This window comes from Toxotes jaculatrix, chromosome 1 (genome assembly GCF_017976425.1).
Source record: "Toxotes jaculatrix isolate fToxJac2 chromosome 1, fToxJac2.pri, whole genome shotgun sequence".
NCBI lineage: Eukaryota > Metazoa > Chordata > Actinopteri > Toxotidae > Toxotes > Toxotes jaculatrix.
Genome location: NC_054394.1, coordinates 12,838,019 through 12,865,412, shown reverse-complemented (window position 1 = coordinate 12,865,412; position 27,394 = coordinate 12,838,019). Strand labels below are relative to the sequence as shown.

The following is a 27,394-nucleotide window of genomic DNA, read 5'->3' as shown; positions in this document are numbered from 1 at the left end:
ACCAGCTACAGCGTGGGAGGAAGGTGTCAGAGGCGACACCGACAGACAGCAGGAGCCCACAACAAACCAGACTCCCGCTCGGAGTCGGACCGCTCCAGCTCAGCATCCAGCAGCAGCAATTGCACCACCATCACAGAGCGACCATAGCAGCACCAGCGAGAGCAGCAAATCTATGAGTGAAACTAGGATCATTAGTGAATCTCCCACGTTGTGGCCGGATAAATTGAGAGAATTGAGAGAATAAATTTTAAAAAACAAAAAGGAAGACCCCATACAAATAAGGGATATCAAGTTCTCAAAAAATGCATACATGAAACCAAGAAGGTTTACAAAAACAAAAACAAAACAAAGCTAACTACGTGATAAGAGTGAAAAGTGGAGAGAAAATAATAAGGAAGCAGCTAATGTATTCAGTAAATGCTGTATTTTGCTGCTGTACTTTGGACTTGTTCAAGACGGGGATATCAACACTGCCATGATAACCAGAGAAAATGTACATCATATCAGACCACATACAGTAAGTATACAGTTTTACACTAAGCTTTCCTTCATATAAACAAGATAGTCCTAAATTTCAAAAGTTTCTAATTATTCATTGAGGTATTTTCTTCTGGATATGATCCCTCTACTTCCTCCAGATATTTGCTTGCCCCTGTGTTGCCCCCTCTTTGTCTGTGTCTCACTCTTTAAGTTTCTCTTTCCAGATGGGTTAGCTGCTGCCTGTCATCTTTGACCTGAATGAGCACTTAGCATCCGCCTGATACAGGCCTACTTTTAAGCATAGAGAATAGTGGATATTTAAAAGTAATATCAGAAAGCATGTAATAATCTCTTTTATTGAAAGAATTAAAGAATATATACTCACAATCTTTTTCTTTCCAGATTGTCTTCTTCTAATTGACCGAAAGTCATTTGATCTCAATCTTCAGTTTGAACAGTTATAATTCATTTGGGTCTGTCTGTGTCATGTGGGTCTGTGCTTCAGGTCTGTGGCTTTGTTAACTGAAAACAGCTGCCACCAAATGTTTTCCGTTCACTAGCTATGATTGCGTTAAGGAAAATGGAGAAGGGTCGCGCACTGGTCTTTGCCTGGGGCCTCCAAATCTCTAAAACTGCCCCTGGGTAAAGGTTCTTTTCTCAGAGTCTTTATTCTGTTCAGGTTCTTTTTCTCTTTTGAACAATCTTTACTCTGTCTGAATTAACTTTAAGGTATCTCTGGCAATTTTTTCCCCCAAAGTTTCAAACACATCAGAAAGTTACAGACATTCAGAATCAGGGAGGATTGTTTTATTACACAGCTCTTTGTACAACAGTTCCTCGGACCGGGTTATCTGTGGAGACCTTGTGCAATTAATGATCACTTTCCAAATTATGTGAAACACATGAGCTAAAATAAATTCACTAAAATGATCAGTTCAGAAACTTTGTCCTCAAACCACCTAATTTATTTTAAAAAAAAAAGAAGAACTTTAGGTTTGAGTTGCAAATGCTTTCAAACTCTCCAGCTCTGGATTCAGCCTGCGACAGAGATCATGTGTCTAAAAAAAGGAAATGAACCAAATGTTCAGTTCACACAGGGTAAGTTAACAGAGGACCTCAGTACTCTCTGTAATACTTTAGCACATTTTATCTGCCTCAACATCTACCTCAGTTCTGTCTGTATGAGCACCCTGCTCATACAGACATACATCCTTGTTATACTACATTCATGGACCTATCATTGACATAATGTATTCTCTAGCCCATTACCCTACTTTAACCTCTAACTCTAACCTGAACCCTAAAACCAAGTCGTAACACTAAACAGCCATTTAAACTTGAGGGGTCCAGCACGTTCGTCCCCACAAAGCTGTCAGACAAGTACAGTGAGATTCTGATTTATGTGAACTTGAAATGATCCGTAAGTGTGAATGTGAGTGTAAATGTGTTTGTTTATATCTGTTAGCCCTGTGATACACGGATGACCTGTCTAGGGTGTACTCTGCCTCTTGCTCCATGCATGCTGGGATAGCCTCCAGCCTCCAATGACTCTAAACCGGATACGTGTTCCAGAAAATTTAACAGAAGGATTTAACATTGCTTCTGTTGCAGTATTTTATATCTTCTTTCCCAACAAACATTACATTTCAAGTTAAAAAAAAAAAAAAAAAGACTTTCCTACTGCAGATTAACCTGCATACGCCACCTTTTTTTTTCCTGATGACCCATCTTTGGCTTTCAAGCCAAACAGCCTTATCAAGGTTATGCTCAGCCAGCTATTCCTGTCAGGTTTTAGCGCACAGCTCGCTGCTCCAATTTCATCTAAGGGCTCATCCAGGGCAGGCCTATAGCTGATAATTCATCATAGCTGATGGTACTGGGTGTTACACACACGTGTGCACATGCACACACACACAGACACGCACATACGCACACACACATTTTAGGTGCAGTTTCACTTTTCAGTGATTCTGGGTTTTTTGCTCTAGAAACTGAATTTATTTAATATTTTAGCTTCATAAAGTACATTAAAACAGACTGTATGAAACATGCACAGTCGGGAATAGCATATGCATGTGACGTGTGTTTTCTGTAAGCATTCAGAACCCATCTTCTCATTTTACTCATCACCCAGAATGCAAATTGGAAAGCACAGTAAATTGAATTAAACCTGTCTGAGTAATGAAGTCTGCTACTTGTTATTATTCTGTAATTACCCCCGCCCCCCCACCTCCCAGCTCTCTGTTCCTCTCCCTCCATAAACTCTGGACATTGTTCACACTGGTCACCAAGCAAAAGACGTGGGATGACTATTTTCAGAAAGGTTATGTTTGTTGTGAATTGTAAACCACTCGGCCATGTGGTGATTTCCATAACAGTTGTGCTCAGCAAACGTTGCAGCTTGTACGAAGGGCAGAATTTTTGCGAGCGTGTTATTAAGCTGAGTTGTTTTCAGATGAGACAGATTTACAGTTTCGCAAAACAGTTGTTAACATGCATTGTCTCTTCTTTTTTTTTTTCTTTCCCTCTCCTCTCCTCCGCACACACCTTCAGTAACTGTAATTATCATGGCTTGCCTTTGCCAAATGCACCAGATGTTAGCCCCCTGCACACCTTAGCAGTCTTCCACAGTTCTCTTACTCTGAATGATAAACAGTTAGCAGTTTGGCAGAGAGAGAAAACAGCATTACATTACGCTCTCATTGTGTCTAAAAATGCAAAGGAGAACAATGCTTTTTAAGTTTGAAACTCATCAACATCCCTACTGCAGTAAGTATTGTAAATGCCAGATACAAAAAGCAGATTGCTAGCTTTGGTATGCAATGTGCAATGCCTGCTCTCATAATGCCCGTGTCCTCATAAATTAAAAAAATATCCATCCATCCACGGATCTCTCTGTCCATCCTGATGAACATGACAAAATGATTTCAGGCGTTCTCTCTGCACTGTTGTTTAGACCCGCCTGTATTGTGAGCCAGCGCTTCATTAAATCCTGATAGCAGCTGAAAAAAGGTCTGCATGAAATCAAGTGTGACACATCACTGAAGTATTATTTATCAATTAGTAATATGGCTTCAGTGGTTTTCTGTGAGACTAATATCAATATAAAAATGTGGCTGTTTTGACAGGCTCTGTTCCATTTTAGATGTGAAGTAATTGCTTCTTGCTTTTTTCTCTCAGGCTCTTGTTCTCTGTGGTGTCATCATTTAGTCTGTATCTCTACCTACTCACAGTGCTCTATCCTTTTCACCTTTTCTTAGTCCCCCTCTCTACATGATTTACACATTGCACTTTCTACCACTGCCTTTCTTCCTCTGTCTCTCTCTCTATTTAAGTATGCTTCAGCATTTCTCCATCTGTGACTCTTTGTCTGTCTCCCTTTCTCTGTCATTTTCAATTTTCCAATTTCCGTCATTTTTTTGGCACGACCGTTAAAACTTAGAGGTTACATAATAACTTGCCTCTTTTCTACATCTTGTCTGTACTCTACTTGTGAGAACACAACCCCCCCAACACACACACACACACACACACACACTCACCTACACACACACCTGTCAGCTCTTTCTTTGACCTTTTATTCAAGCGTTTCCTCCCGCTCTCCCCTTTTTTTTCACTCTCCTCTCATCCTTTCTCAGTGCCTCTTTCCTTCCTACCACTTCACCTGAACTGACCGCTGTGCATTGTCGGCTTTGCTGCCTCAGTTTCCTTGGATATGCCCCCCCCCCCCCCGCCACACACACACAGATACCCACATGTGAAAGTTCTTTTTTTGTTCATACGCTGCCACTGTGTGTCAGGTTATAGTGTGCCTCTTGTTATCAGGTGCTGTCGGTCTATGTGTGAACGTGCACATGTGTGTGCCATCAGAGTGAGTTGTGTGTGGGGCATTATGGATGAATGGAATAAGGTCTGGTTGACAGTCAGGCAGACGGATGATGTGGGACACATGACCCCCCCGCACCACACTACCTTGTCTCCTCTCCTCTTTCCCTCTCCTCTCCCTCACAGTACAATCACAGAAACTAGATAATAAAGGAACTTTTCCTTTTCTCTTCTCATCATGCCCATCTTGCTCCAGAAAGCTGCACTGACTATAACCATATGTTACACCTCAGGTGGGTTGTGTGGCATATGCTGTACAAACACAAGAGGAAACAACACACACACACGCACACACAAATACACAATGTAAGAAAAAAAATCTTTGTTGCAATTTCTAAGCCTTGCCAGCTGTTACTGTCCTCTGCCTGTTTCTCTCTCTCTCTGTTCACTGCTCTCATTATATTTTCTTGTCTTAACAGATGCTTGTGTTGCTTTGAGAGACCCAGAGGTCGGTGGGAATGATGATGTAGGAAGTGCAAATCTCAAGCATCACTTACACATCTAAGTTTCCTAAAGGGAGCCACGACTCGTGAATCAGTGGCGGCTCTGTCTCGTCTCTCGCTCCTCGTGTGTCCTCTAAGATTAATTTCTTTCTTAATAATATTAAACATCACAGAGAGTGCACAGGGAAGTGGTACAGGACAGTAGACATAGAGGGGGTAGATAACCTCTGACAACAGTCAAGAGAGGAGCTTAAACATGAGATAGCAGGGGTTCATAGTTTCCCCAGCAGGGTAAACCCATTACACGCAGTCTCTGACTATTAATAAATGTGAGTGAGGATATTGTCTGAAAATGCCCAGGAGGGGGGGGTTGTGGTTTAAGGCGAGACGTTTATGTCTGTTTGCATTAAAGGTTTGATATAATGCTTTATTTTACTGTTATCCTGTCCACCTAAGGTCCCATAATACACAGATAAAGATGATCAGAATGAAAAGCTTACATCATTGTGTTTTTTATTTTATTTTATTTACGTAAAAACATCCAAACTTAGACAATAACACTTATGATGGTGGTAACTTTGCACTTAATTAGTTCAAGGAATCTGTGAAAAGCCAAGATGTGTTTACTCACCCTCAGGCAGAAAGCTACTGTTGTTTTTAGTAGCACTAAGCCCCACTCAGCTGTGTGTGTGTGTGTGTGTGTGTGCGTGCGTGCGTGCGTGCGTGCATGTGCATCTGCGTGTGCATGTATTTGTCTGTGTTTAAGACTGAGACTGAACACAAATACACTAATCAAGATATCAATATGTGCTGTTGTAACTGCACACTGATGTGTTGTTCAGTTTCAAAATAAAGGCGAGTGAGGGTGTTGTTTTCATTTCTTTGGGATTAATAAAACTACTCCAATTTTCAGCAATGGGAAGAAGGTTGTAATACATGTTTTAGAAATCTTGCAGTATTTAATTACAGTGTAATCCAAACTCTCACCTCCTGAAGGACTGAGACAGATTGTGTAAGTTTGGATCAGTGTACGTTCAGTTTGCATGATTCTGCCATCACCAGATCATTAGTACTTAGAATTCAGTGGGTCCTAGGAACAAGATTATCATCTTTCAAGCAATATCTGTGGCAGCATGTTTGCAGAGCAGCAGCTTCAGTTCTCTGAGTATTGCACAGGTGAAACACAGGCCACTATGCAACCGGAGTAGACAAGTATGTTGCAGATATTCCCCTAACCTCCCAAATGTAGATACATTTTAATCCCATTTTAACCTGCCTGAAATGGCTAATTGTTGTGTAATAACTTTTAGTCTACTTTACAGATGCTTTCTTGAAAACGTATTCCCTCTGAAAATAAACAACTGTGAGACAGTGGAAATCTACCAGCTAAACCAAAATCCTTGTAATACCCAGCAGTATTAGCCACGTCTTATTCATCATCTAATCCAGTGTTTTTACCACCCAAAGAAGGTTGTATCTCAATGCTTTCAGATCTTCTCCGGCCCATTTGGTCAGGTGAAGATTAGCATATACAGAAAAAAGCACTTTGTGTGCAGAACGGTTGAATATCAGCACAACCTGTAATTATGCTTATGAAGCCCAATAAGGCTGTTAACTGATGTGAAATAAACTATCTACAGCTTCTTCTCTTCTCTTGTTTCTCTGCCTGTCCTTGTCAACACAGTTTACATAAGATACAAAAGGCTGTCCTTGCTATTCAATAATTAAGAATAAATAGTTAAAGGTATTATTTGCAATTTCTATGCATTATTGCTGATGCATAAAAAATGTGTAAAGGATTTTAAAACGCAGTGAGAGTTTAAAGTTCCTTTTTTACAGTCAAAACACTATGTAAAGTAACTAAAATCACAGCACTTGAAATTTACAGTGTTTTATTTTACAGTTACAGTTATAATTGTTACACAGATTGTAAAATACTTAAAAAATACTTTCATTTCTTCTGCTGTAAGTTGCTGATCAATTGTTGCCAGGTAATTACTGTTTCTTACAGTGCAGTCACACAGTTCTCTTTATTTTCTTCCCTATCCTCCGATCACTCTCCCTTCTCTCCCCTCGTCCACCTCTCTGTCCGCCTGTGCCAAAGATCTGAGCGATTTTCATCTCTTTGTTGGAACGTTCCCTCCCTCTCTCTCCTCCCTTTATCTTTTCATCCTGGGGAAGCTCAAGTGTGGCAAACACACTCTTATAGAGGAGTACGAGTCATGTTTGACCACGCTCTGCAAACCCCCGATCACTTCACGTCACCCAGAATTCCCCACCTCTGACTTGTTGTCTTTTCTCTGTCTTCTTTTTCACTTCTTTCTGTCAATATTTCACCTGTTTATGTGGTTCTGGCCTTGTATGATCTCAGTCCTGTGTACTATGTAATTGTTTGGGCGTATAATATTGAGGGGATTTGCAGACTTAAATGGAATTTGACCTTCCTCTTTGCTGGGTTAGCTGGATTGAATCAATTTTCTGGATTTGTTTTTGGACATTTTTGGTATCTTAAGACCAAAAGACCATAGGGTGCAAAAAAAAAAACAAGAGAACATGTTTTGGGCTGATATTAGGAGCTGAAAAAGTGTGAGAAAACACACCGATGTTAAAAGAAGCTTGGTTGTCTAGAAGAAACTGGCTGGAAAACATGGAGGTCTTTTGAATTTTAGTCTTTCTCCCCTTTCCCTCTTGGATTGCATGCTCTCTGCCTGCCAATAATCTATACTGAACAGTATTTCAAAGAGAAGGTTCACTGTCCTTGGATATGAAGCCTGCAGTGCTGCCAGGAAACTGTTGCCCCCTTCCTTTTCCTTTTCCATTACAGCCCCCCCCCTTTTTGGTTTCTCCAATTTACCCTCTGCTCTCCAATGATTCCCCTTTATTAGCTCCGGCTGTCATCTGACACTTTTGTTGATCGCACAATCTCTTTGTCCTCTCACTGTGGTGGAAAACATAGTCGCTCACTGACAAACAGGTACACACACATACTCTCTGTATCATAGCATATATCAGCATGTATCACACACTGCCAAACACACACTGTGACATGCAGATTTCATGATCCTAGAAAAGCCCTCCGTTGGTGTGGATACTTTAAATGAAAGTTTAATCAAGGCTCTGCTGTGGATGTTGGCTTTGGCTTCATGCAGTCAGTACTGTTGGCAGTCGTCCACACAGGAAACCATGACGATGTAGAACTTGAAGCAGATACAGACAAACACGTTCATATACATTAACGTGAACAACAGCATGACCATGCATAGAGACATGCTAACAAACACAGGGATGCATGAGCATTCACACTCATATAGATGAACATGCACAAAATATAAGCCAAATAGTAAGGAGACATCAAACACATACTGAATGAGTGGACACACAGAGTCCCAGTATTTAATGTACTGAATAGGTTTCTCTTGCTTTTCCTTGTTTGTAGGTTATGTCAACATTTCTCCATCCGTGTTTGAATTCTGCATTAAGCGTCCAAAAGGGCAGTGATGATTAATGTGCATGTGTGTGTTTGTGTGTGCAATTAATTCACATGCTACAGCTGGCTTATTGTCTTCCCCTTCACTGTGGTGATTTAATCAATACCCCTCAGTATGGTGTGTGATCTCGAACAGGCGATATCTGTTTCCTTCCTCCTTCTTCTATCAGTTCTTGACAGTATTTTGCATACCACATGTAAAGAAATAGACAGACATTTTGGCAAATAAATTTGTTTGCTTTCTAGCCAGGCTGGGATGGGTGATATGGCTCGACAGTAAGTAAGACGCTTTAGCAGAGATGGAGCATGTAAGTCCGTTCACTAATTTATCTGTTCCGTTTGTGTTTCTTCAGCCTGGTGCCACAACTGGTTAGCTACCCTTAGTTAGGATGGACTGAAGTAGGCTTTGCGCACTGGTCTGCCAACCTCTGTGGCTTCACCACTAGTAGGACTCTTTGTTCACCTATAGATGCGTCTGTTCGCTTCAAGATAGCCAGAGCCAGTGTACAGGACTATGGTGACTCAAGAAATCTGATGTAGCCATCTAATGTGCAGTTTGTGTGATCAGGCTGTAAACATTGAACTCAAGGTTTAGTTTTTTGTTACACAAACAACAAAATTCAAAGATTGCACATATCAGCACAAAGTCTTATATATTTTTTCGCATATTTCCACTCCCCCTAACAGAATTATAATCAGCTTAAGTCCTGACTCATTTTAATTGAGCTCATTACAAAATGTTCTTGTGTTTGAATATCTGTCTCCATTTATAGTGAAGTGGCTGGACTTCAACATTAGAATGTGCATGCAAATGGAGATCAGTAATATCAGCTTTTCTCCTGTTTCTTTTTTAACCTTTGAATATGCCTGAAGGAAAAAGGGTGAGATGGAAATTATATTCAGATGTAGATGGCTCTAAAGCCAGACTCAAATTAGAAGACACAAGGCAGGGGGGAAAAAAGGCAGCTTGCTGGTGTTTATCCAGGCACAATCTGGGTTTGGAAACCTGCCATTGAAATCAGCACCAATGAAATTCATGTTTGTATGGACGGAGGAACTCTGTATCTGTTTAGTGGTACAGGGAAACATTTAGGTGGCTTTACAAAAATATACTGGAAAACACTGGAAAGAAAAAATTAACACCAATAGTTACAAAAATATGTCTATTTATTCTTTCATTTTGTGCATGTGTGTTTATATGAGTGTGTAAGCAGTGAAACAGCAATTTACAGTTGATTGAAAGCCCCAAAGAGGTTAGCGAAGGTTAGTCCTTTCATTTATAACAGCCATTTAACGGTCAGGTCAAAAGTTAAATCAATGTCCCAGACACATTTTGATATCTAGAGCTCCAATCGAGCCAAAATGAAAAGGATGGGGTCGTGACATCAACCATTTGATCTTCCTCCATCCTGTCTGCAGTGAGGAATCCTGATAAAATGCTGAGGCAACGGGAGTCACCCTGGACTTTTGGTCATAAGGTTGCTTTTGTGTGTGTGTGTGTCTGTGTGTGATTAGTGTTTCTTTGGGTCAGATGGACACTTCCCTCTATTGCAGTTAATCGATAAAGTCTGTAACTTTTCTCTTGGGTACCCACTCTGCACTACTCTGTACCTTCTTATGCCCCTGCTCCTTTCTTTCCTTTTCCCCCTTTTCCTTTCCTTTCCTTTCCTGTCTGCTCGTGGTGGCAGGGGAAGGGCCAAAGGATCTAAATGGTCTCTTGTGAATGAAGTGAATTGAGACAGAGCTCATCGGCATGCATGAGCAGCTCCCATAAGGTAACTACGCATATCAATCATGCTCTGCGTGACTTCATGTTCGACAGGATTCATGACCTTATGTGGGATTCCTCCGGCAAGATACAGTATAACGTACATGGAAGCACACACACACACACACAGACAATGACTCATGCATGTACGTACACTCACATTTCACCAGCACACACACACATATTCACTCCTTCAGCCTCCATCACACACGCTGCACAGCACCGTCACTGCGGTTTGACACCAGCTCTCCTGTCTCATCATTAGTTTTAGTGAGAGATGTCCTGTCCCCTCAACAAAAACAAACATGGCAGGTGGCGACGAATCAATTAATCAGGCAAGGCATTTGCCGATAGTTATGTTTCACTTACAACTAATGTGCATTGAATGTCTCAGAAAGTTTCCAATAATGCATGGGCAACACTTTCAATCAGCTTCCCCTGGAACAGTTTTGATCGATGAATCATCAGAGTCAGATAGATTGCTGTCAAAACAGCAGCTTTCTATGAATGATGATTGTGGTCCATGCTAACTGAATTGATGCACCTCTGAGCGGGACACAACACTGTGTCAGTGTTTGTGTTAATAGCCTCTTCCCATATTTTTTTTTTTTCTCAGCTATAGGGTCTTGTTCAAGAAATTGATTCCTCTACTCTTTTTTTGACTGTTTAGGATCCTGTATTTTTATAACTAAGCTACATGAATAAAGGGGAAATTAGAGCTTTTAATGTCAATTTCATTTATTAGAGATTTAGAGAGGAGAGAAATGGCAGTTTTGATTAATGTAGTCTTTACCATAACAAGATTCTACCATAACAATCTCGCTACTTCATACCAAGTGTCATCTAATCTGTGATGTTCCTTGGATGCAGTGGATGCAGGCAGTGTTGCCAACTTAGCACCTTTGTCGCTAAATTTTTGGGCCCGTGAGTGACTGCAAAACAATACTGGTGAATCAAGAAGTATTGTTTTGCAGACACACCTCTGAATGTGTCTCACATTTCAGTTGACCACATGGCAGCTGATACAGACATGAATAAGCTTCTAACTTTCTCTCTCAGTGATCATTTTAAGTAAATATAGCTGAAATCACAGCACAGTTGTTGCCTTCAACGTATGTGTGTGGTGATTTTGTCAGACGATGTCACTGTTATAAAATCAGGATTTTAGCAGAGCATAGCAGCAGTTTGGAAATGGCTTGGAAGTGACTGCTGGTTAACATGTGTCTTAATGGGTTGTGTTTCTGTCCCTATTTCTAACTTGTTCCGTTGTCTGACAACAAAAACACAAGAACATGCAGATGAGAACAGCTTTATTGGGAAATCAGCTGTATCAAAGTACTGTGAGCACAGAGAAAAGGAAACTGGGCTGAAACCGGCTGACACTAGGCAGAAGGCAAATATGAAGCATATTGACGTCATGAATATGCTAATTACAACATTGCGTCATCCAGCAGTTCCAGTTTCAACTATGTCCATGATTTCACGCATTGACCATGCACCGTCCAACCATATCACCTCAAGCACCTCTTGCCATTCATCTGTTTTCACTTGCCTTATCAAATCCCTGGTTGCATTAATACATCTCACTGTCCCTGCTTCCCTTTCTCAGTCTCATTCTTTCTGACTCTCTGCTCACCTTTACTGTTTGTCTCTCCTTCAGCTTCTTTCCTTGTACTTTCCTGCTTCTCTCCCACTTTCGTGCCTCCTTCTTCTCTCTTCCTCCTCTTTTTCCTCATCTTCTCTCCCTCTCCTGCCTCTCTCCCCTCCTCTTCTCTCTGTCTTTCTTTCCTCCTCTCTCATCCTTCCTTTCTCTAGTCGATCAGACAGTTGAAGCAGCCAACCTGCTGGAGGCAAGAGCAGGCAGTGGAGCCGCTCTGTCCGACCTCCCCCCCTCTCTGGAGAGGCAAACTAATGCCGACACGCCAATAACGTGTATGGAGACAATTATTCACCATTTATATCAGCTCTCGTCTTTCTGAATTAGCACAGCATACCTCCACGGATTTCTGCTGTGTTACCCCAAAGTGTTTTTCATGCTTGTAGCCTTTCACGGGTTATGTTTTCATTGATTGATTGGTAGAGATTTGCACTGGGGAAGCTGTAGCCTAGAGGTTACAGTTTGCTTGTCTCTGGAAGATCATCGGTCAAAAGTAAGCTAACTAGGAAAATGTGGGAGATGGGAACATAAATAAGACATGATTTCCCCTCCCACAGCAACAGCTATCAACATGCCCTTCACTAAGGCACTTAACCCCCAACTGCACTGCTGGATCTGCTCAGTGTCCAGCAGATAAAGACTGTAATTATATAGGGCAGCTACCATGTGTGAATGTGTGTAACTGCATGAATCTGTGGTTGAGCGGTGAAAAGGAATGTGTGCACAGAAAATCAGCTTTAGTTAACTAATTATTAAATATGAATTTTCTTCTTTATTATCAAAGACAGTTCACTTGATATCTTCCATAGCTTCATCTACTGAGAGTAGAATTTAAAATCTAACTTAGCTTATATTTATAGCTTTTGATTGTGTTTTGGGAGTTTTCGCCAAGTGCACTTGGACTGTTCTCGATATGCTTTTTGCTGCTCCGTAGCAAGAAGGATAACAAGAAAGAGATAACTTAATAAGCAGCCTATTTAAAAGAAGAGAGCTTCAAGTGTAATGTAGTATACCGTGTATATGTGTGCACACATGCATGTTTTGCAGTATGACTTTGATGTGTGTATTAAACTCATACTCACGTATGTGTGTATTTGCATGCATGTGCATGTGTCTACATGATGGAGAATAAATGGTTGTGGTTGGCTAAAGAGATCTTTAGAACAATAATGAAAAGACTGAAGTTGAGAATGGTTGGCTGCTCCGTTGATGAGCTCCTCAAACATATCAGAGGAGAGTTTTAAGTCTCATATTCAAACAGGCATTCAATCACATTATTTCTACAGCCTATGTACTGAGACCAACACACTCGCTAAAATACATGCAACCAGAGGAAAGTGTATACCTGTTAGCCACGGTGAGAATCACACCACAAATTGTCTTGCTTTCTCTTTTCTTCTCCAAAACATCCATTTCCCGAAAACCAAGGACAAACACTGACAGCTGAGCAAAAATATTGAAGGCATTGTTTTTACTTGTCAGTGAAGTGCTGATATGCAGTAGATAGCTAAAATTCCCACTTTTATACAAGGAGGTTTATTTTTCATTTTACACTTGGACAGCCTTTGGAGGAGATTATTGAGTATAGTATGATCATTTGTGTATTTACCTAGCTCCTGGATTAGGAGCACAGCCAAAAGACAATGGCACAGGTTTTTAAATAACCACATGGTCGCAGCCAGACTTCTGACGTACAGTCTCTCTTTACTGTTTCTTGAGATAAAAACAAAACAAAACAAAACAAAACAAAAAAATCTAGTAAAGTGGAAATGTCATTAAAAATATACAAATGTAAGTGGACAGGCACACTCGCTGTGTCCCAATACCTTAAGCTACTAACGACTCCAGCTTGTTCCGCAAACGAAAACGCACAGAGACAGATTCTGAGCCTCCTCTAATTCAGTACTTGATTTCTGGCTCCAGATCGCATTCTGCGTTGTTATGTCTGATCGAGTTGAAGTTTAAGGTGAACAGGCTGCCCACTTCCTTCCTGTCTGCTCAGTGATAGCAGTTGCAGAGAACAGTGAAGATTTGTTCTCCCTGTGAATCGATGCTAATCACATCATTGTGCTGCCCTGTCCCCCACGCCTCTCTCCGGGGTTTCACACTCCTCTCTGGCCTTTTCCTCCTCACCCGCTGCTTCTCTCGCTCTGTCTCTGTCTCTCCCCTCCTCCCTCCTGTCTCCCCTCATCATGAGGGAGGTGAAGCCATCTGAGGCTACTTGCACGCAAGCCAGCCCCCCTCATGGGTCAGTGCTGCGCAGGCTCTGATATTGTAGCTGTTGCCATTGCTGAGAGCTCCCATCGTGCATCTATCATCCATTATTTCTACGCCTGCCATCCCAGCTTCTGAGTCAAATTAACAATGAATTTTGCTTCTTGCTTAACTGTCATACCACCACTCACCAAGCATTGGTCCTTAAGGGTTTTCTTTACGTAAATCTTCTGTAGTCGCTGACAAGCAACCTCAGCATGTTGTCACATTAACGAAATGATGGTATTTGGTTGTGATATTTTAGTTTTGGATTGTAACTCAACACTGTCTGACTGCTGTCTTAAGGCCCCTGACACTGTAAATTTTGGGCTCTCCCAGATGAACCTCTACAATTGAGGAACAAACATGGTGAAATAATAGGTTGTGACGATGGTCCATTTTTGATGTGTATCAAAGCTTTGCTGTGCCAACATTATATTTAGTTTTTTGTTATTTGTTTTTCTTAACATCTTACAGCTGTGATTCATCAGGCATCCATTGTACAATCTGGCATGCTTCAAAACTAAAATCATAAAGTCTGACTCAGATTGACACAGAGACTTCATCAAACCCATCTTTTACTATGTAACACGCTCTTAACTTGTAAGATTGTTGTTATTATACAGTCTATACTGAATAAGACAAAACCTCTGTCTTAGAGTGACGAATCAACCTTTTGACTTTCGAATGAAGCCCATGGTTTAAATTTTCCAATTAATGTCTGCATCACTGACGCGTGTAACACTGTAAAAGGTTTGCTCATGCTGATGCAGGAGTAATGTGATATATTTATTTATTTATCATCAATACTATCACTAGTATTACACATACCCACATCACAAGAGAATGACCTTTTTTGCTGCTGCAGAGATGTTACTAAATATGTAATGTGGTTTCTCTGCCTCTGTGTTTGGGTGTATGTGTGTGTGTACGCATGGCTACATGTCTGTCTTTGTGTGTGTGTGTGTGTGTGTGTGTGTGTGTGTGTGTGTGTGTGTGTGTGTGTGTGTGTGTGTGTGTGTGTGTGTCTGTCCATGCGTTCACTCACAGCCCCAGCCAATGCCCAGATCGTGCACTCAGGCGCAGCATGTAACGTCAAGGATGATAACATCAGTGAGAGAATCTACACCATCAAAGAAGGAGACACGTTAGTGCTTCAGTGTATTGTTAAAGGACACCCACGACCACAGGTAAGCTCCCAAACCACCTTCTGAGCATGTGTGTACCAGAATATTTGTTAATGAACTGTTTTACATATATGTTTGGGCGGATCCTGTTATCCTGAGTGAGTGGTGAGACTGCTGCTCAAGGACACTTGGACAATGGTGTTTTTAGAGGCTCAGAAAACCAGCACGCTAATACTCAATATTCATGGCAACTGGTGGATAGAGGGACTGACACATGTTTTATGTTTGGATGGATGAAGGAAACATTCACTTGAATGGGAAAGTGGTCTAGGCCTTTTGGACTCCACTGTATGTATATAAAAAATAAAATATAATCCAAAATAATAATCAAGGTCAAGTTGCCTCATTATTATGGATATTAATATATCTAATCAATCCCCTACATCAGAGCCATGAATCTTTCTGAAAATAACAACCACCCATGCTCCAGCCAATCAGAGCTGAGTACTGTCCTAGGCAATGGTGTAATCAGTGAGCCTTGATCCGCACTTACATCTGCCTCTATCTTTAAAAAAATTCAAATTTGCAGACCTCTACTTGAATCTTGCGAGACTGTCAGTGTAGGTCTCAGATTCCTGCTAATATCCAATTTTCATTTGAGCCTTTATAAGACTCCCATTTTCCTGACACAAATATAGCAACGCCTGAAGTCTTAACAAGCTGTTGATGCTGTTATAATACATGAACACCTCCGTAAATCTGCCAAAATTTAACTTTGTTTACATTGTGAGGCTGTTGATGCATGTTGGGGCAAAACGAGCTGGTGACTGAACAGATTCCAGGCAATGTGGACATATTCTGTGATTACTTAAAATACATGCCCTGACCTGGCTGGCATAAATTACAAGATGCATCCATGAGCTCTTACTCATGTTTATAGTGTCAGTGTGCTTCTCTTTGTGCGCAGTCTCCTCTTTGCTCTGTTCTAGTGTTCTCAGGTCAACACTGATGTCAGCTGTCTTCTACCTGTGTCTTGTTATTGAAATCTTCAGTACATTTGGCTTTTCCATTATACAAGTTGTGTTTATGGATGGGGCCAGCAGTACTTAGAGAATATGCTTTGTGACTTAAAGGTCATAGGTTTAATTCCCCAGAACAGCTGGCAGGCTAAATCCCCTCTGCCCACTGTAAACTGTGACTTACAATTTACTTAACAATTTGCCTTTTGGCAAAGAAAACTAATGTATCTGCACCAGCGGGATCTTTAAAATATGACATATAAAACTGTAATACAAGACACAAGTACACGGATCTGGATGTGTTAAAATTAATACAAAATATTATGTTTAAATAAATAATCAGTATGAAATTATTTGCTGCCCAATGCGTACATTCGCATTTACATTTCAGTGTGTCTCTGAATTTCCCTCCACCCTTTTAAACTACATTGGAATGAAGTGAAGAAGAACAAATGCTATTATACAACAGCTCAGTCTGAGACACACATGCTGCGTTTGGAGTACAGCCAGTTAGTGGTTTAAAAAGAGCATTGCTGTTATTCTTTTCTAAAGACACATTCAATACATATTTGAGTATGTAAGTACGCACACACGCACATACTATAAATGTACACACAGCTGTACACTCAGCCAACACTGGACACATCTGGTTTCCTGGGTTGAACCACGGCAAAACATTTTGGACTAGGGTCTGTGTGTGTGTGTGTGTGTGTGTGTGTGTGTGTGTGTGTGAGTGTGAACTTACAGGGCTAGATGTAAAATAAACTGAGGTGACTGCAAAGGGGTTGTGTGCTTTGTGTGTATTTGTGTGGGAGTGTGTGAGGTGAGAAAAGCAGTGTTCCCCACGGGTGCGTGTCCACTGGCATCACATCAACATGAATAAAACAGTGCCTGTGTGTCTGGGCCTCGTTTTCTTCTGTTTGTGTTTGCGTGTGTGTTTGCGTGCGTGCGTGCGTGCGTGCGTGCGTGTGTGTGTGTGTTTGAGGCAGTTTGCCTGTGTGATTGTAGATGCAATCTAATCATCTGTATGTAGCTGCAACATCTGATTACATTCTGAGTGTTGACCTAACCTGCCTATACTAACTGTGGCTGTCATTTCTCTCTCATTTGAACCATCCATCTTTCTCTGGCTCTTTCTCTCTCTCTCTCTCTCTCACACACACACACACACACACACACACACATAAAAAGGCACACGAATGCACACAACATTTACAGGCTGTGTGCCCAAAAACAAATACAGAACAACTTTTAATAAAACTTTTATTTTTACCAATGCTAGAATAATAATCATTATACAAAACATACTTGGAATAACATACTACACAATTTTGTTCCCCTGGAGCAGTTCAAAGATGTAGGAAATTGCGTCAGTGATTGCTTGATATCTGGGTCGGAGGTGGAAGTGTATTTTGAATAATGATCACATTGGTCGCATTGTCAGAATGTAAAATACATATAGTGTGTGCACGAGCAAAACTGACGCTGCCTCTGGCAAAGAGGCATTGGTGGAGTGAATGTGTGTGTGTGAAATGTGCATGTAGACGCACACCAACAAACAAAGGCAGACTGAGACAAAGATATAGATATAGTTGCGGCTGTGAAAATATTTCCGTTCCCATTGCCCTCGAACAGGAAAACTGAGGTAAAGAGAACATATCTTGATTAAATCCTCAACATATCACCCTGAAGAGCAATATATATATATATATATATATAGGGGTCATATCAAAACCTAGAAAGAGATTCCTTTGACCTTGGGATGAGTATGTCCATTTCATTCACTTTTGTAAGAATTCACAACTATTAAATAGTTTAATGTTTTGTTTCCTTGATCCACAACATATCAAAAATGAAATTAGGAGTTAAACACTCAGGAAATTGTTCTCGCCAGTTAAACACTAACAGTAACTGACTTGTGTCTACAAATGCGTGTGTGATATATAGATTTAAACATACAACACGTAATATTTCATGTTAATCTTGCATGCAACACATATCGTTGACAACGTGTCAAAGCTGCCAGTGAGGAACAAACAGGCTGTCAAGTACAAGGTGGTTACATACAATTCACACACACATTCACATGTAAGAAGAGAGAGAGGGAGAATCAGAGATTAGATAATGATGACAAGATGAAACATCGTAAGGACAATAAAATAGAAATCGAACAATGAAAGATCAGCGCGGCACCAGAGGAAGAAAAGTACAGTGATAAGAGATAAGACAAAAACATGGTGACGCTTAATGTGATAAAGAGGAAAGAACGATTCAAAGTCAAGATAATCATGTCTGCATATCTGTGTGTGTGTGTGTGTGTGTGTGTGTTAGTATGTTTATCTCAACTTGCACAGTGCATGCATCACTACTAAGTGCAGGTAGTGCAGGAAAGCACAACACATATGTATTAGCATTACAGAGGAGAAAAATTTAGATTTTCTTTTAAAAACTGTACACTAAGCTGTTACATGCTAACAGTGAAGGTTTGAGGGCCCGGCCTTTGTCACACGTCGTCCTGAATCTGGCCCCCATTTTTGTTGTATCCCTCAATCAAACAGTGAGTGCTGACCTCTGTCCCAGTGCGTTCTGCTGGAGTTAGCACACTGCAGAATTCTGCATTTGGTCCCATTGGGCTTACAGAGTTTCTGCTGCGCTCCATTGGCTGTATTGATAACCTGATCCCTGTCACCCCAGCTCTCCTTCATGCATCCTCACAACTTTCCATACCTGCTCTGCTTTACACACACAGATTCCCAGTTCTGTCAGTGCACAGAGTTGTGGTGTTTGAGGCAATTTTTGTATTATATTCTGCCAGTGTGTGTTTTACTGCTATTTGCTCTACATTCAGAATAGAGACAAAAGACCCAGACCAGGAAGCTCAGTGGAGCCTTGAGACATTGACCTGGAGGAGCTTACAGCAATTCATGCCTCAGAAGCATTGAAAATGAGGCGGTTAGTTCGCATTTGTTTTGGCAGAATTGTGCAGAATGTCGCTTCCGTGTGCTGACTGAATGCTTTGTACCTGGTAATTGGCTGCCTCATACATTTGATTTAAATCAATGCGAGTGTATTCAGCTGCCGTGGTGCAAAAGTTCTTGACATTTTTAAAGTTCTGTCCGATTAGCAGTGATCTTACACAAATATGTTGTACATGGAAAGAGTCATTAAAAAAAAACTATGCAGCGTATTCAGAGCGGAGGATTATCTAAATCATGTTCATACAACAGGTTTTATAAAGAGTAGTTCTGATAGTTTGCATCTTATCTTTGAACAGGACTCCCCATTCTATGGCATATTCATCTTATGAAGTTGAAAAAGAAATACAGTCAGACAGGCGGCAAAAGTGAGCCATGTCTTCTTCCCTTTGTTTTTTCTTGTTTTCACTGAGAAGTTCATATTGGCCTCTAGGTGTTGGCAGACACACAGGATGTTCACGTCTTCTGGCTGCCTTGTTATCATTTATAGATGCACTCCAGTTTAGCGAGAATGTCCTCATAATGCTCTCTGTATTCACCCTTCAGAGAAACAATACGCTCGCAAATTTGTGCCAACAATATTTTAATACATTTATTGATAAGCACACCCACTGTAGAGCGGACCACACTGAGTCTTTAAAAAACATTAGAGCTTTATATTTTATTAATCAGATAAGCTGTTTCATAGCAGTTGAGAATCTTTTATCTGTGTCTGGTTTTCAGCTTTGGGAGAGCTGCTCACGTCCCACATTTTGATGGATCTATTTAAGATCATAGGAATATGATGTATGAGTTGTGATTGGCAGTGGGGTTTTTTTTTTTTTTGGGGCATTTTCAGTCTAGATGTATTGCTGGAAAAGACATTTATACTATACTTTCTTCCCTCTGTCCCTCTTCCTTCACCTCCCTCACAAGAAGGAGGATCCAATTTAGCCATGTGATGCCAGCCCAATAAATAGCTGCTTTACTGAGAATGACTCTGATTGAGGATTTATCCAATCCTTTATCAAGACTGATTGTTTACCTTTGCCTGAGCTAGATTGGATTGAAAAGGGAGCTCTCGCCCTGATCCATATAGAGGAGAGAAAAATCTAATCATTTCTCTCTGTCTGTCTTTCTTTGTCTGTCTTTCTTTCTTCCTCTTTTTGTTGCAGCCTTTTCCCCTCATATTGTCTCTTTCTCTGTCCCCCTTGCTTTGTCTTTATCACTCTTCACATCTTTTTCTTCTCTTTGCACTTCTCTCATCCTTGTCTTATTTCTCTTCACCTCGAAACTGATCTTTTTTTCTTTTTCTTCTTTCCTTTCTCTGTCTAGCTTTCCTAATTTCTCCATCCCGTTGCCCTCTTTCTGTATTTCTTTTTCAGCTTTCTCTCTTTTCCTTCTTCTCAACACTTCAGACCAACTGCAACAAGCCATGCATCACGTTAGAACAGTTAGTTCACCTGAAGCTTTGCTTGGGAAAAGTCAATTTTCTGAAGAATTTTGTAGAAACAAAACAGCTAGTTTCATGACAAATGACCTTAGACCATTGTAAGAAATTTGATGTATTTTAGTACAGAGTTTCAAGCCCATAGGCAACAGGTTGAGGCGATGATATACTGTCCAATACCGTCTTCCTGTCAAAGTCATTGATCATATTCCTGAATATTTTACAACACCTCAAAAAATACCCCAGAAAACACCTCAAACACTCAGACACTTCAAAGAAAGAGAGAAAGAAAGAAAGAATCAAAGGATCAAAGTAACAAAGAAGGAAAAACCTTAGTGTTAGAGGTCACCTACAAGGTGCTTGTAGCATCGCTCAAGTTAACTCCAGGGACAGCGGGGCTTTTAGTTAACAAAGCGCTATAGTCTCGCTCACAAAGCTTTTCTTGTTACACACACACACACACACACACACACACACACACACACACACACACACACACACACACACACACACACACACTTAGGCACACACAGATACACACACTCACATGGCTTCTTCAAGAACACAATAGGAGAGTAAATGGTTTTTCTGAAAGTGATTCCTACCTCCTTATTATTTATTCATGGGTCTGCTGGTCATTGCAACCTTGAGACTGTGTGTGTGTGTGTGTGTGTGTGTGCATGTGTGTGTGTGTGATGAATTCTATAAGAGAGGAAAAGGTGGAGAGAGCCATAGAAGAGAAAAGTGGAGAGGCAGAGAAAAGAAAGAAGTGGGGAGGGATGGAGGGAGATGAGGGCTGCGGTCTGGAATGTGGGTTTGGATTTCCGTCCTTGAGGGGTGAGTGGAAGGCGATCGATAGTGAGGCTGAAAGCAAGGCTGATCGGGTGGCAGCACGAGGCTGCACAGGCACTCAGTGGGAACACGACCTAGACGCAAACAAGGTCACTGAATGACCCCTAACTGGATGGAGAGATGGAAAGAAAGAGGAAGAAGTTTATGACATTTACCTACATGGGCTTTCCAGGAATTTAGGCTTGCCGTCGAAAGGGAGGGCGAACATATCTTTGTGCAATTCTGCACCTTGTTCTATGGTGTTTACTCAGTGTTTTGGAAGGTCATTCTGTTATTAGGCTACAAACCAGCAATGTTTATATAAGCAGACAAAGCAAAACGTAGCATATACAGAGACAAAACGGTAGCCAAATTCTATGTTGAGGCTTAGAGAAGGGAGAATTACTGCTGTTCCGTACCTCTGGCTTCATGAAGAAGTGTTTGGATAAATCCAGTTGGCTAATCAACCTTTTCAGTGCAATCACTTATCCAACACTTGATGAAGACAACTTTAAAATGTTGCTTTTGTGCCATGTCTCTGCATCACTTTACTTCACACTTAAGTTCAAATGGAAACTAAAAACACAATGGGACCAAACTACTTCAGATGAGTCTGGGAGAGTGTGGGAGTGTGTCTTTGCGACAGTGTCTTTGAGTACTTGACCCAGTGAGGGAACAAAGAATCAAATTAGATCTCGAAGCAAAAACAAAAACACTTAATATTGCTGGTGATGAGTCTGGTACAACTCTATACTAGACTCATCTATCCCTTGTATGTATGTTTAAGTGTCTCTGGAGTGTCTGCTGCCGTGGTAACACACTGCACTTCACAGACAGGCCTCTCTACAAGGCTAAAAATAATAAAGATGAGGTCTAAATGTTCGAATGCCTGCTGACAAAGTTAACTGAAATGGTGGGAAAAAAGTGGACTGTGTAGTTAATAGTGGCTAGACAGAGATAGATAGACAGATAGATAGTAGAGTAGCTGTTTGGAAAGATCATTTTTTTGACAGGCAGATCAATTTCTTTCCCGAGTTTCATCCGTAATTGGGGCCAGACCAGTGGGTGTGTGTCAATGTAGCTGAATCTCTGGCTCTTGTGTGGGTTTTCTGATAAATACGGGTTAATCTTTACCCCTTTAATAGGTGCTGTAGGTAGATATCTGTAAGGCTTTACTTCTCGGCAGCCTGGCATCATCATTGCCACTCAACGATGGCATCATCATCATCATCTCTGCACACACACACACAAGGAGAGAAAGCAAGAGCTCAGATTTCTCCACCCCATGCTTTACTTGTGCTAATGATCCATTGGTCATTACAACTAACACATCCAACATGGGCGGAGCGTGTAAGGTAGCTGTTGACACTGCAGCTGACGGCTGTCGACACACAGGCTGTTCGGAGCGAGCAGCTTATGTCTGCTGACTCTGTCTGCCACCGCTTGCTCTGCTCTAACTCGAGCCATCTGATGGTCAAGTAAATGTTGAACAAACTCTTGAAATGTGTCCACAATATGTGAATTATGTAATTTCTTTTTTGCTCATAGGTGAAAGTAAATAAGCTGATTTTTCTCAGTGTTAAATAAAACCTGGCATCTTCCTGAGAACAAGCAATGGAAAACATCTGTTGAGCTTTGGTGTCAAATTCCCTAAAGTCCATGATTACAAGCTGAGAAAACGCACATCACCATCATCAGCATCAATAACCTCGTCAACACAGAAATTAGATATACCTATTTTCAAAGATCATGACATTATCATAAATGCTGATGATTCCTCTGTTTCCTGTAATCTCATCACAGCCATGGTCTCATATTACAGAGGCAGAAAGAGCAATAAAGGCATTCATATTGTATGACAAGGTTAGAGAGAGGGTGTCGTGTTCAATATCAATGAGTCAGTTTTATTGAACTTTTTGCTGTGTGATCTCTGCAAAGAAGGTTGGAAGGGGTTTTAAAAAAATGTGGAGTGATGGCAACTGTTGCTCAGTTATATTCAGACTGAAGCAGCCACATTAACTGACTCACGTAAGAGCTTATTGATGTGAAACCAATCATGTTCTTTTTGACAATAATCAAGTTCCGCCACTTGCTTAAAGTGGTCTTGTAAGCTTTTGATTACACTTTTAAACAGGCAAATGTTAACACACGAGGATTACATAATGAAAATGCCACTTAACTGACATAATGAATAAACATTCATCTTATATTTCCACCTCGTTTGTCTGCTCAATCAGCTCAGTTAAATTTCTGCTCCACACTCCCTCTCATTTTCCCGCTATTAACTCTTTTTTGTGTCCGTTATTATTCTCTGCTTCTTTTCTCTCTCATCCCCTTTACTCAGCTCTTTCACCTCCTTCTTTCACCTCCTTTCCCCTTTCACTGCTGCTCTCTCCTCTCCTACCCCTGTAATTCTCCCATACTGATAAAAAAGAAAGAAAAGTCCCTGCTCTCTTTCTTCTTCTTCAACTCACCTGTTCTCACCCACGTCTCCTTCTTCGCTCCCTCTCTCCCTGAACTTCCCCACACCTGATGCCATGAATCACCAAAGTAACGTCCATTCAGGCAGTGATGCTTGAAATGATATTTATTGCTCAGTCTGGTCGCTTAAAGTTTCTCAGCTGCTTTGTTCTAGCCCTCCATCTCTGCTCCCTCTGACAGATAATTAAAATAAATATTTCCATGGGCAAATTTGTTTAGATTTATACTGTATGTCATCCACACCTTGTCACTCTCAGTCATTCAATTTAGCCATAGATTGCAAAGCAAAGTGGGGATGATTGCTTCTCAGTGTCTGTTCTCTGGTTCAAACTGCTACTATTACCCTACTACTACCCTTTTTTCTTTTGTCACTGTCATTTTGTTGTTTCTACCTTTTTTCTCTCCTCCTCGCCCACACTTCTCGCTCAGATGTTGCATCCTCTCGTTTTTGTATGTCTCAGTCCTTGTGTGTGTTTGGGTCTGCACCCATGCCAAGTAGTATTCCCCGATAACAGGATTACCATCTTAAGCCTATTCGCGGTAAGTGAGCCAGTTGGATGGATAAAGCACTGTATTGTCAACTCCGCTGGCGTTACATCAAGAAAAGAGTTAGAAAAATTGTAGAAGGCAGGCCTAGCAAGCCCTCGGTGAGTTACTGAGAGGGAATATAAAGGATTCAAACTCTGTAACACCCCAGGAAGCAGCCACAGTACCGGGGGGGCGTAGCCTTGCAAGCTAAGCATTGCTTACAGTGATGTCGAGCCAAGAAAGATTTAACTTTTCGTGGCAGTATCAGCAGTTATGATTTGTGTTTGTATTGATGGCAATTTACACTGAATAAGTATGCTGCCAACTTTGTCAACAAAGCAGGGGAGATGTGGTTATTTTTCTGCCAGTCAGGTGGACTGTACTCTCTTAATTGCTCAGGCAGAAATGTAAATGTGAGTGTCTGAAGAGATCAAGATTGGACTTGGCCAGTTCATCACCTGCATCACAATAATTCAGGATCAGATTAGCCCAGTTTTCTGTACTGTTTTTATCATTTTTATTGGCCGTGCTGAATATTGATAGCATGTTAACATAGAGAGAAATATGTAAACAACCAACTAAACCCTCATTTTCCAAGCTAAATGCTAATTCAGCATTAAGGTCTGTCGTGTTGTTGTGCGCTGTTGACAGTTTCCACTTTAGACGTCAGGGCTAAAGGGTCTGACGGCCATTGGACCATGTCTGTTGGATTCTGTTGTGATGTGTCACTCTGAGGAGAGACGTGAGGGGTGAGTGTGTGTGTGTGTATGTGTGTGTGTGTGTGTGTGAAGGGATAGAAGTGCAATGTTAAAGAACAACAATTTAAGAGACAGAAGGGAAAGAGAGAAGAGTGAGAAGAACGGTAAGAGATTGAGACAAAAGCCCCCCCCAACCACCAACACACACACACACACACACACACATTAAAAAGAAAACAAGGGGAGGGAGTCAGACATTTAGACAGACAGCTGCAGGCCACTGACCTGTCAGTATAGTTGACACACATTAGCCTCCTTCTCCCTCACCACCCAAAGCGGCACACACACCTTTCACTCCCTCTCTTCCTCTTTCCCTACAAGTCTACACACAGCTCCATTGTTTTGAAGCTGGAATGTGTTGCCATTTTATTTGGTACACACAAATCCAGCAATCCAATACAAGAGCTATGCAATAAATCCTACCTTTATGGAGCTCATAATGTTCAGTTTTTGTTGACAGTGTGTCAGAGAGGTGTTGATTCAACTCCATGGTCATTTTGGTGGTTGAACATTGAAAGTTGTATCTCATATTTTGTCCTCTGAACATTATAAGCTTCATAAAGTTGGGTTTTATTTCAGGGCCGTTGTTTTGGATTGGAGTGGATTTTGCAAGGTAAACTAACACCTGACAGTGGATTGTTAAATGTGGCTGCAGATTCTGTGAGCTTCCATTATCAAAATGTTGACTTGCTTATCAGGCTACAACTTTGGTTGGCAATTCCAGTAAAGTTTATTCATGTAATTCACATATGCAGCTGGAGTTCAAATTACATTCCACAACACTTCATCAAAAACATCTTTGCTGAAATGTGTACACTGCTGGAGAGAACTGCTGGTGAATGGGCCTCACTCATTTCAGCTTTAAGCCTTAACATGGAAAGAGTTGTGTTTCACCAAACAATATCGACTTCACTCTCTGGGTTTAAACTTCAAAGCCATGGCAACCAAATAGCCCCTGATGAAATCTCAAAACGTCTTTCAAACTCAATGCAGTACCAGACTATAGGGGGTACAACACTCCACACTCGTGTTTGTTCCAAACATCGCAAAGACTCAAATATCTTAGAAACAGCTCGTTCCATATCTTTATGGCTCTAACAGTGCACAAAGTGCAATGCATTGGTTAGGAGTAAATGTTGTCTGAAAGTGAATTATTGTGAATGATGATCACAAAACATGCGACCACTAATGGAAAATGTACTAGCCTGTTTGGCTCTGGTCAGTATTTAGTGCATTCTTCAATAACCATAATTTAAATAGGGACTAATGGCGCCATCCGCCCACCCTCCCATAAAAACACAAAGTGGTCCCTACCTTCAGCCTGCAATACTGCAAGACGAGGTTGTTCTTTTCTCTGCACTGTTTCTGTTCTCCTGGTGAAACATCTGCGTCCTAGACAGCGTACAGCTCCCCAGCTGAATACAGAAACAGTGAACAAAACCTGCTGCATTTCATGTCGAGCTGGATCCCCGGGGATCCCAAACCATCCCTTCGCATTACACTTCTAACCAAATGTAAGAGCTATTATTACAAAAGGCTCCGACTCAACAAATGCATCTGTGTGGGGGAGAAAGTCTGGGGAAATATGTATGTTTTTTTTATGTGTGTAAACGAATGAGCGTTCAGACTCAAGATCTGATGACAAGCAAGTGTTTGGCTTTCCTGTACTTTGTAAAGAAATAAAGGAAGGGGAAGAGAAAAGGGGGCCCAGACAGGGATAAGATGAGGGAGAGAAAAAGGACTGAGAGAGGGAGATATCTAGACCTTTCCATCGGGACCTGGGTGAAGAAAAGAAAAAGAGAGGCGTCACATGCCTGTTGAAGGTAGACAGAAGAAAGAGGTGTGGAGGGAAAGCGAAAGAGGTCAGAGAAAGAGAGCACAGGTGATGGTCTTAAGCTGCTGGTGTCACAGGCAGATAAAGGCTCCTCTGCCTCCTGGCTGTCATCTGCATCGCACACAATATCCCCTTTTATTCGCAATATCACCTCTCTATTTTGCTTCATCTGCCTCCCTGGTGGAGCAACTCCCAGCGTGATGCACTTGTTCTCTCCCCATCACACAGCTGCCAGCGATACTGTATATATCATTCCCTTTCACTCCCTTTCTTACCTTCTCTCACACGCTGAAAAAAAACTATATCTCCTCACTTACACATGCAGCCTTTTTTTTATTCTCACACACATAATCTCCCCTTACCTTTCTCACCACCTCACACTGTTTTTCTTTCCTCACACACTTTGTCTCTCTGTTTCCTTACATGCATTTTACCCCCA

The 27,394-nt window shown here is 41.2% G+C and overlaps 1 protein-coding gene across 2 annotated transcripts in view; it reads left to right on the top strand.

Moving 5' to 3' along the window:
• The window catches only part of LOC121183725 (MAM domain-containing glycosylphosphatidylinositol anchor protein 1), a 156,838-nt gene that overhangs the window by 30,118 nt on the left and 99,326 nt on the right, over positions 1–27,394 (top strand). For both annotated transcript variants that reach the window (XM_041040931.1, XM_041040922.1), the window contains exon 3: positions 15,024–15,163. In XM_041040931.1, coding sequence (XP_040896865.1) covers positions 15,024–15,163 — 140 coding nt within the window. The remainder of the gene's footprint in view (positions 1–15,023; positions 15,164–27,394) is intronic.